This window comes from Gossypium arboreum, chromosome 8, assembly GCF_025698485.1.
Source record: "Gossypium arboreum isolate Shixiya-1 chromosome 8, ASM2569848v2, whole genome shotgun sequence".
In the NCBI taxonomy this organism is placed as follows: Eukaryota; Viridiplantae; Streptophyta; class Magnoliopsida; order Malvales; family Malvaceae; genus Gossypium; species Gossypium arboreum.
The window spans coordinates 128778688-128789546 of NC_069077.1; the positions used below are offsets into that span (position 1 = coordinate 128778688).

The 10859-nt window shown below is 33.2% G+C and overlaps 1 protein-coding gene across 1 annotated transcript; it reads right to left on the reverse strand.

Annotated features, from left to right (window-relative positions):
* Positions 1-2146: 2146 nt before the first annotated feature.
* LOC108468324 (aluminum-activated malate transporter 8-like) lies at positions 2147-4079 on the reverse strand. The gene is made up of 5 exons (XM_017769214.2): positions 3625-4079; positions 3399-3539; positions 3000-3272; positions 2732-2844; positions 2147-2611 (listed from the first exon to the last, which is right to left on the reverse strand). Exons 1-5 carry the CDS (start codon positions 3926-3928, stop codon positions 2147-2149), a joined length of 1296 nt encoding a protein of 431 aa, XP_017624703.1. The 5' UTR covers positions 3929-4079.
* Positions 4080-10859: the final 6780 nt, after the last annotated feature.

Below are 10859 nucleotides of genomic sequence, written 5' to 3' on the forward strand. Positions count from 1 at the left end.
TACTACTATTTTGTTGTTATTATTTGTATATTGTATAACTCTTATTTTATTGTTAATTTTATTACTATTTTAGAGACATTTACTTATTTACACATATTTTATAACTCTTATTTTATTGTTAATTTTTTGATGAAAAAAATTGAATAAAATCAACTACACAAGACAACCATTATCTTTATCTTCCTGTAACAAATCAATAACTTCCTTGGGAGCTTCATCAAAAACTTGTAAGTTTGATTTTCAACTCACGCCAAATTTAGCAAGACGATTAGCCACCAACTTCCAATTTCTTGGAATATGTTTAATCTTCCATTTTCCTTCTGCCCTCATGATGCGATGAGTCCTTCGGAGAACAGTAATCCCGGATTCCTCCAAATCCAAGTCAGATAAGACTTGAGCAACTTCAAGATTATCAGACAAGATCGAGATTTGCCTGTAACCCTTATTGTTAATTTTACAACTATTTTAGAGGCATTTGCTTATTTACACATATTTTAGTGTTATTTAAGTATAAATATTATTTTAATTTGTTTTCAATTTGTTGGGAAAGATTTATTTGAATATTTTTAGTATTTTGATATATTATATTTTAAAAATTATTATATAAAAATAATATAAAAAATTAATTTGAGCGAGCCAAGCAATATTCGAGTTTTAACATTTTTATCTGAATCGGGCTTGAGCAAAATTTTAGGCTCATTTTTTGAGCCAGATTGGGCCTAGCAAGCGGGCCTAAAATTTTGTCAAGGCCTAATTCGAACCTAGCCCGGTCCATAGACATGTCTATTCGTTCCTTTTCTCATTATAACGGTGCTACATCATTAAATTAAATAAATTAATTTAAATTATGTTTGATAAATCATTGAAAATAATTTATTTTAATATTGAATATTTTATATGTGTTTGATAATTATATTAATTTTTATTAATATAAAATTTTCAAAATAAAGTGTTTAATAAAATAAATAGGTAGATAACCTATGTTAAAATTATTAAGTTGATTTTTAAAATATATATAAAATAAATTATCTTTTCTAAGAGATTTAGTTTCATCAATCAACAAAATCTTTTTAGATACTTTAATTTTATTAATTTACTAACAATTTAGCATTACTAATAATTGAGATTAATTTTTTTATTTGTCGACCTTAGTTCATATACTAGTAAAAAATATAAATAAATTCAAACTTCCTCGAGTTAATTTTTTCCTCCTTGAAAATTTATATGAATTTTTTTAGTGATGTGGAAATATGTTTTCGGAAAAGCCACATAAAATCCAAGTCATTTGATGAATAAAATAAAAAATAAAAAAAGAAATTGCTAAATTAAAGACTTCACTCGATTAACTACAAACAAAATGTTGTAAAAATAGAATGGGTGTTGTGTTTCTTTTCTTGAAAAATAACAGACAATAATTATATTAAATTAAATTGAGCAAAAACACTACTAATTTTATTTTGCTATAGAAACTTTAAAATTTTATTTTGGGTATCGTAAAAATTTATAGATTTGGCTTCCATACTAAACTCAACTTGATCAAGAAATCAATTATAAAATTATTTTCTTTAGGAACATTTTTAATCTGTCATTGCCTTCAACTCCTATAACCTGTTGGATCCTTCATCTCTCAAAATAAAATAGATATTTTTTTTTAAAACATTAAGTGGAAAAAATTAAAATAACTTACCAATTCATTTAAAACTTAAATCTCTTGTTTTTGTTTTTATTTTGCAAACCTAATTGCCTTGTTTTACCTTCTCTCGAGTGATTTTGATTTTCAAAGGGTTTCAAGTTTCCATAAGTGAATTTAGTTATTTTTATTATGCTGGTTTTCTTTCTCTATAATAAATTTCCACGTCATTCGTTTTTAAAAAAAAATTATTTCAAGGGTAGCACCTTGAAATTTAACATTATTTATATCTTTTACGGTACAAAAGTTAAATTCATCATTTAATTAACAATGGAGAAATTAATTTGAGTCAAATCTAGAGTTACTTTCACCAAATAAATATATTATTTATTTGATTTTTTTTTTGGAAAATTTCATTTCAAAATTCTTTGTATATATAGCCAGTCAAATATGGGCTTATATATGGTATATGATCATATATGTACATTACAATATGCTAATAGTTAGCTTGAATTATCAACTGTTTTCATGAAAACCTCCAAGTTGTCCAAGTTCTTCCACTTCTTTTGCCAATTCTTCCAACTTTTCTACCATCTTCATCAATGAATGTACAAAGCTTGCAAATCCGAGCCCATCACTATTCTCTAAACAGGTCTCAAGTGCAAAAGGGTTCACAATGGCACTTACCTCTATCCTTACTGGTTTCATTTTAGGCACAATCATTTCTTCGTATCGACATTTACTCATCTCTTTTATGCTTTCTCCAAGTTCCTTTATGGTCCATGCAAGTGATGCTATGATTCCTTCACATGCTTCTTTAACTGATTCTTCAAGTATTTCTGATGACTGATCATGACAACCTTTAAGTGAAAGGATGATTATAGCCAAATCTCTTAGATCCTCTCCTATTTTTAGGTATTTTCCCCAAGGGTAAGAAAACCCAAATTTCCCATGCCATGGTTCCCATCTTGCAAAGTTTACCTGCACGATTGCCATTGCATATCAAGCATTAGGAATAATTTTGGACTATGTGTATTATTTATATTTCTCATGTATATATTAAGTAGTGACTTTATGACATAGAAAGAAATGAAATTATACCAATGATTCATCCTTTGCCTTGGAGTGTAGGATTGATTTGCATTTACTACTAAAATTAGCACTCGACTTCTTCTCTCTGTGGTTGTCATTTTCAAAATATTCCTTAGAGAACCCTATAATAATGAAACATAAAAAGGTCCCAATTAATTTATAGTTAGACAATAAATAGGATACTAATCCAGAGGGGTTTTTAATATACTAATATTAAAAGCATTAGTTGTGCATGCAAAATGAACCACTATGCATTAATGTAGAGTTATATTTATACCTTCCAAAGAGAGAGCGAGGTCTTCAAATCGGGAGATTAAAGAGTGATGAAGCTCATCACCAGCCCAGATGGGGAAGACCAGCAAACTAATAAAAATGCAGATAGCGAATCCCATGACAATGGTTGCGAGACGGTCTCGGGCCAATTCCAAGACTTGGTCAGCACGTAAACCCGACACCACAACCAGATTGAACGTCAATATAAATATTAGAGCTCCGTAATCATATTTCTTTTTAATGTTCGGGATTTGTCGAGTGTATGTTGCGCCAGCACCTGAAAGCACAACAAAAGGTTTTGATTCCACTTTAAAACCAATTCTAATGATGTAAGAAAACTTTGAATCTTGAGCTCAAAAGAAGTGGGAGTCTTTTTTTTTTTTTTTATTTATAAAAGTGTTACCAAAAATGAAGACGGCAATGGCCACAACTATCGCTTTGCCAACACCACCCACGGCTTGCGCAAAAGCTGCACCTAAACATCCCAGTCCGCCTCCTAGTACTGTCCCAATCCCACGATTCAAGCCCTTGCTCAGTGTAGCCCCTGACATCATTACCAAATAATATGAATCACAATTATATCCTAAAACTAAGCACAGACATATGTATATATGTTTGTATATACAAACCTGCAAAGAACTCAAAGATGACCACGACGGTCATTATGGCCCACATGGCGTTTTCTCCGACTCGTTTATACAAAGGACCGAGCAGGTAGAGAAGAGAAACTAAAACGAGAGCTACACCAACCTTGACACTGTGAATCACTTTTCTCATGTCATGCCCATTCGTTGGTTTTTGGTTAAGAATCGAAACTATGGTTTGACAATAAAATCTATCAAGTTTCTTCTTTTGTGATTTGCTGCTGTCGGGAGGAGCAAGTGCAACCCTTTCTCTATCTACATTAATAGCTATAACAGTACTCGAGGCCATTGCTAGGATTCTGTATTAAGTTTGAAATTCAATTGCTAGTTCGGGTGAGGAGGAAGCGAGCTTATATAAGCATAGGAGAGGTGATGGGAACAAAGCAAGAAACGGGAACAAGTGTGACTGCTGAGCTTCAAAAGTGGACACAGACTAATACTACCACTTTGTGTAGCCATGAAGCATGAAAAATACATATATGTTTGCAATGTTTTAAGGTTTTATCGTTTCATTTATGAACTTAGTGGAACACAGCTTGGCACTACATAGCTTTGATAAATTGAAGGTCAGGTATACATATCCTACATCCACTACTAAAAAGGTGCTCATTTGGTAAGTTTAGCTTGATAAAAATCATAATGGAATTATGATAAATCATTTATTAATCCAACACCTCATGACATGCCCACTTAATTCAACTAAAAATAATATATTTTGGGAGCTAATGAAGGAAATTATTACATTTGAAGCTTGATTGCATGAACATGGCTTTTGACATGACACACCCTAAATCTCAGTATTAATATAAACTAATTATACTATTACCGCAACTTACCTCATAGTCGGTCAATTCTCATTGGTAATGACATTTTCCTTTTCCTGCTCACCGCTTACTTTTACAACTGTTTTCAATTCCAGCACTATTAACATTTTATTACAAAAGGTGTTAAACTTCTTAAAATTTTCTCTCCGATATTTATATTTCACAAAAAATTATCCATTGTAGTTATTTGCAATCAATCGAATAGGGAGTTTGCAATCACTACGGCTCTAAAAATATATTTGAATATTTCTTTTTTTGGGTTTTATTTATGGATTACATTTTTTTTATTTTCTTAATCATATCAAAAATTTTAATTATATAGATATGTAAGAGAAATTATTTTATGTACCCTTTTCACCATATTATCTATAGTCTCTTTTCAATTATTTAATGACATTTCAGTAACTTTTTCTATGTTATTGACACATAATTTTAGTAAATTTTTTACATTGAATCCTAAATCTTAGACACCAAATCCCAAAACCTTAAACTCTAAACCCAAATCCGAACATTAAACTCTAAGCTCAAACCTCGAACCCTAAAATTCAAGGTTCAAGATTTAATATTTGAGGTTCAGTGTTTATAATTTATGATTCAAGGTTTGAAGTTTGAGTTTAGAGTTTGAAATCTAAAATTTAAGTTCAGATATGGAATTCGAAATTTAAAATTCAAAATTTAGTGTTTAATTATCATTTAATATTTTTCAACTATATGTTTCATTATCTAGATAAATCATTTATCATGCTCATCATGCTAAAAACACTTTAGCCTTTTTTATGTGTAATAAAAAGGGAAAAAAATAAAATGTCTAAACGGGTAAAGCCAACAAATTGAGAAATTGGTTAAGTCAAAAGGTAAAGCAATATTAATGTTTAAACAACTAAAAACAAATCCAAAAGCTACCAAAAAAAGGTTATAAACTATAATTTTTCCCTTTACCGGATGTTTAAGTATACCAATTTCTCCATTTAAGATTTGTGGTTGAGAGGTAATCATTTTTCTACTGTTGAAATTTAATTGAGATTTTAACAATGGTTGAGAAATTTGGTTAGAAAGTACAGATAAACTATAGGCAAATATACATACTTCATTGAGATGAAAAATCTAACTCGTAAAGCTTGTGAACTCAATGTAATAGAGAAGTCTCTATCGTTAATTATTTATTTAAAAAAAAAAAACTATACAAGCTTTTAAGAGAGTGGAAAAATTGCCAAATCACAACAGGTTTTTTATTAATTTATTTATTTATGTAATGAGTTTTTTTACGCAATTAGTAATGGTTTTGGGTACCATCAGTATATAATCATGATATACCACATCCGCGGGCCTCACACATGTTCCTTCCAGGTGAATTTCATATTGGATGAACCTCCAACATTAGACAACTTCAAAATGAATTCAAAGGACCTCTGTATAATAGCACCTTTGCCTAGGACGTGTGGAACTTTGTGCTCATTAATTATTCATCGTTTTAAGACGTCAATTCATCGCCTCTGTAAGAGGACAAAATGTGATCTTTTTGCTAATGAGATCTTAACAAGTGGCATCTTAGTCTCATATGTATATATAAGCTAGCTCACTACAGCATTGAAGGGGTCATGAAAAACACATCAAAAAGTACTAGAAACACCCTGGACTCCTATTTCTTTCTCCCTTAATCACCTTCTCCACCTTTTTCCCATCACTAAACATCGCGACTCTCCACCCTACCAAGGTGAATCGTTGTTATCACCACCTTACATTCCTCATTGTCGATTTATCCTATCAACAAATTCCATTTTGCCTATAGCCTGTTGAGCTCCGATAAATGAATTACAGAAGTATGGTGCTACTAAATTCTTGGAAGTAGCAGGGGTCGTTCTTTCGACAGCTGAGATATGGTTGGAATTAACGAATCAAGTACTACAACAACTTGAATGCACACCTTGTGAATGTGTTACGTGTTTTATTTCTCTCTTGCAAGGGGAAGCTTATACTTGGTGGCAGAATGTTACACGATGTCACACTCAATTTTTGTTAAGTCTGGAATTTAGAAATAATTAGGGGTTAAATTGAAAGAAACCGATAGTTGATGGTTTCTATTGAAAAATCAGGAAAAGTTAGTGGTTGATTTGGACATAGTTGATTTCCAATTCTGGTTTGGTTGGATGAGAACTAACTGGTTCATTAATGGGACACAAAATGATTACTAATGGATAGTTTTTATAAGGTTGATGACCGTACATGAAGGGCTATAAATATCTGAGAAGTGAATTCCCAAGGTGAATTCTTCTCCATTATTCTGTTTATTTTCTCCTCTTTTTCATCCTCTTGGTTGCTCTGAAAAAGAGATAATTATAAGGAGCTCTGCATTGAGCAATGATCGTGGGTTTTAAGTCGAAAAAGTAGAAAATTCGGTGAGCTAGTAAGGTTCCAAGTCTTTCGGTGTTCGTAAATTTAAGAAATAAAGTTAAAAAATTTCAAAAACATTGAAAGTTTTTGCAAGTTTCTAGAAACTGAGTTTGTAAGTTAGAATTTATAACTTTGGTTGTAATACTTAGTTTCCAGGAGAATGGAAGCTCTGACATTCGAAAAAGTTAAGCTGATAAGGCAAAGATGAATCAGGTGAGTTTCTATACTCCATACATGGATGTGCTTTGAGTGCTACGTAGGCATAAGGATGAGTAGGTATATGAGTATCTACAAGTGTGTCTGTATGAATGAAATGGTTATGGTACAATATATATATATATATATATATATAATTAGTGTACTCCTCGCTGTTATGTCCTATAATAATATGTCTGTGTCTGCGTGTTAATGAATTGCAGAGTAATGAGGGAAGTTATTAAAGGGATGAATAGGAAAAAATGATTTTCCGTTAGATTCCTCCATCCGATGTTGTTAGGTGCAAACCATCAAATGTGAAGCTCTAAGCCTTGCAGATGAGACACTATGATCTTCAAGCATCAATGTTAAAAGTGGAAAAATAGAGGAATGGGTAGATAGATAAGGAAATAGAATTTTCGTTAGAATCTGCAATCTAGTGTTACTGTATGCAAACTAAGATACGCGAAGCTTCGGGCCTTACGGAGGGTGTAACACCCTAAACCCGGCCTAGACGTTATGGCCAAATCTGGTGATGTTACAAGGATTGAGTTTTGAAAATAGAGCTATTTCGGTAAATCATCCAAGTTTTATAACTATTACTGAAAATGTTATTTAATTAATTCATTTACCAAAACCTTATTTACAACAGAGGTCTTAAAACCGTTATATCTTGAAAATCCAGTTCGTACTATTGGAAAAAACCTTTGGTTTTGTAACATCGTGATTTTAGTCAAACACAACAATACACATTAAAACATAACCCAAACCAAAACAAAATTCAAACAGTCCAGAATGTCCAATAATTACAAAACTCCCAGAAATAATCCGAAATTAAATAAAACCATTATTTAAAGTCAATTCACAAACTTATGGTTACTGAGGGACTTTGCCACACCGATTTGCCTAAGTTTGTAACCCAACAAAATTAGGCATGCAAACATACAGATTATAAACACAATCAGAAGTAGATACAGTTTTAAATTCGGAATCAGATCTAGAAGCAGACATGCAAAAATCCTACCCCCATCCTCTACACACCATCTCTAGCCATCCCATCACACCATGTGGGGTTAAAAAAACCCACCCATCCCTACATACCAACTTGTGCCATTAAGACACATATCAGAATATATGCAGCCATGCTGCCAGAGTATAGGCGATTAATGCCGATCAGAATACTTCCTCCTCAAATACAAGACCCACCTCAAATCAGATACAGAAAATCAGATATAGAATTATCAGATTAAACATGCTCGACATGCTTTTAAATAAATAACAGATATACATATGGCAGTACAGTTAGGCATATATTTAGTATCCTATTCAAATCAGTCTATCAGAATATCATAACATTCAAAATAGGGTTTAAAAAACCTTTATCGATCCTACAGTAGGCCCACAGTCGATCGAAGCGACTCGTGCTGTAACAACCCTCACCCGTATCCGACGCTAGGATAGGGTTCGCGGTGCTACCTGCTTTAAACTCAACGAACTGAATAAAACTAGACCGTGAAATCTCAAACAATTTAAAAACTTCTCTTTTCACAAGCAATCTATCTCGTATACGAGCTTATGAGGCCCAAAACATAGATCTGGGGTGATTCGGAACTCAACCGGAACCTTATGAAAAACTTAGAAAATTTCATACATCAAGGCTCCACACGCCCGTGTGGGTATAGAACGCACGACTGTGTGTTAGGGACACACCCATGTCCCGAACCCGTGTCTAAAAACCTGGGCATTCTGCCAAATCTACATGGCCCAAGCACACACTCGTGCCCTATAACCGTGTCCTTCACATGGCCGAGACAGACGGCCGTGTCTCTTGCCCGTGTATCACTGGCATGCATACTGACTTTATGACACGGTATGGGCATACACCCGTGTGGCCTGCCCGTGTACTAAAATGTCTTTAAAATTTTAAGTGCAAGGGATGCACGGCCATGACACACATCCATGGGTGTGAGTCGTGTGTCACACACGGCCTAGACACACGCCCGTGTGTCTTATCCGTGTGGACAAACTAGGCTATTTCCCAAGCCATTTTGTCACCCATCTTGCACAACCTACACAAGATCATGTCAATATACAAATTTCATCACAATGGACACCAATTTATCCATAGAAAGAACGTTATATGTATTTATCAAAATGAATAATAGCCATTATTCTAAACTTAATACAAAATGAAGGGCTTTTGACTTGAGTCAAAATACATGAATGATTCTCTTAATATAACATCCTAGTCTAGCCCTATACATACCACCTTCAAAAATATAAATCATACTATACCGAGTGCTGCGGCAGATAGTATGATCGATATCTCTGACTTTAGGGGATCCTTAAGCTAGTTTGGCGATACTGAAATAAGAGGGAAAGGAAAAGGGGTAAGCATAAAGCTTAGTAAGTTGCATATAAATAAATATACAATAACAATCTCACCATTTACCATCATGCTTATAGCTCCAAGGTAACCATAACTTAACTTACTCATTATCATCTACTCGAGACTCATTTTCTAAATTAAGCTGGTTACTCATGCTTATCATATAGGTACCTGTAACATTCACAACATGATCATCCTTTCTTTATCAAATTGAACTATAACTTTCACCACTGAACTATTTGGAATACTACTCGATATTCTATGAACCTTCAACATGGGATATATTGCCGATGCCATGTCCCAGACATGGTCTTACACTGGCTCTCATATATGCGTGCTGATGCATATCCTAGACATGTCTTACACTAGCACAACTCTTAGCCGATGCGTCTCCCAGACACGTTTTACACTGGCTATCTCTGTTGAGGCTGATGCATGTCCCAGACATGTCTTACTCTAGCATTCATCTCTGTGTCGATGCCATGTCCCAGACATGGTCTTACACTGGCTCTCATTTATGCGTGCTGATGCATGTCCTAGACATGTCTTAAACTAGCACAACTCTTAGCCGATGTGTGTCCCAGACACGTCTTACACTGGCTCACAATTCACCCAATTTCTTGACACGAATATCCAGTTCATATCCTAAGGTTTCAATGGGATATTTCTACTATCTCAAATCTTACAAGGCATTCTCAATTTATAACTTAACAACTCGTACAATATCAATTTAATGACAATATGAATACAAGTATTAACAGTGTAGTTGTATTATTTACATACAACTTACCTCGGATTGCAAAAAGTGCTTGACTAGACGGCTTAATCGGATTGCTTGGCTTTGCCTCGATCTAGGCTCGGTTTTGGAAAATATTGATCTATATTAAGAATATACATCCTTTTAGTCACTAAACACAATTAAGCATTCATAAATTCACAACTTTGATAAAATGACCATTTTGCCCTTAGGCCTTAGTATGCTCGAAAATCAATTTTTATTGAATTTCTTCGTATTTCAAGCCTAGATAAACTATTTTTACTACTATAGCAATCCAAAATTCTCACTATTTCACACACTAACCACCTATTTTGCAACCTATGCAAAATAGTCCTTTTAGGTGTTTTCATGCTAACACCTTTCACAAAAGTTGTTTATAACACAAGTAGGACTCATATTCTTCCATAAAAACTCAGAAAACATCACAAATCATTTCATGACAACTCCCTAAAATTTCAATCATTATGCAAAATAGACCCCTCATTTGAAAGCCCATGATACAAACATACTAAAAATGTAAAAATCATCAAGAAAATCATCAAGATAACTTACATTATGAGAGGAATAAGTTGCTTTAAGTTTTTAGCTTTCAAAAATCCATTTTTGCTGATATTTTCGATGGAGAAAGAAGATGAAGAAGAAG

Bases quoted from the DNA above. Each gene is read 5' to 3' on its own strand.
- LOC108468324 (XM_017769214.2), bottom strand. From the start codon at position 3,928: ATGGCCTCGAGTACTGTTATAGCTATTAATGTAGATAGAGAAAGGGTT. The intron at 3,540-3,624 runs GTTTGTATATAC...TAATGATGTCAG, and splicing joins CATCTTTGAGTTCTTTGCAG to GGGCTACACTGAGCAAGGGC. The intron at 3,273-3,398 runs GTAACACTTTTA...TTGTGCTTTCAG, and splicing joins CATTGCCGTCTTCATTTTTG to GTGCTGGCGCAACATACACT.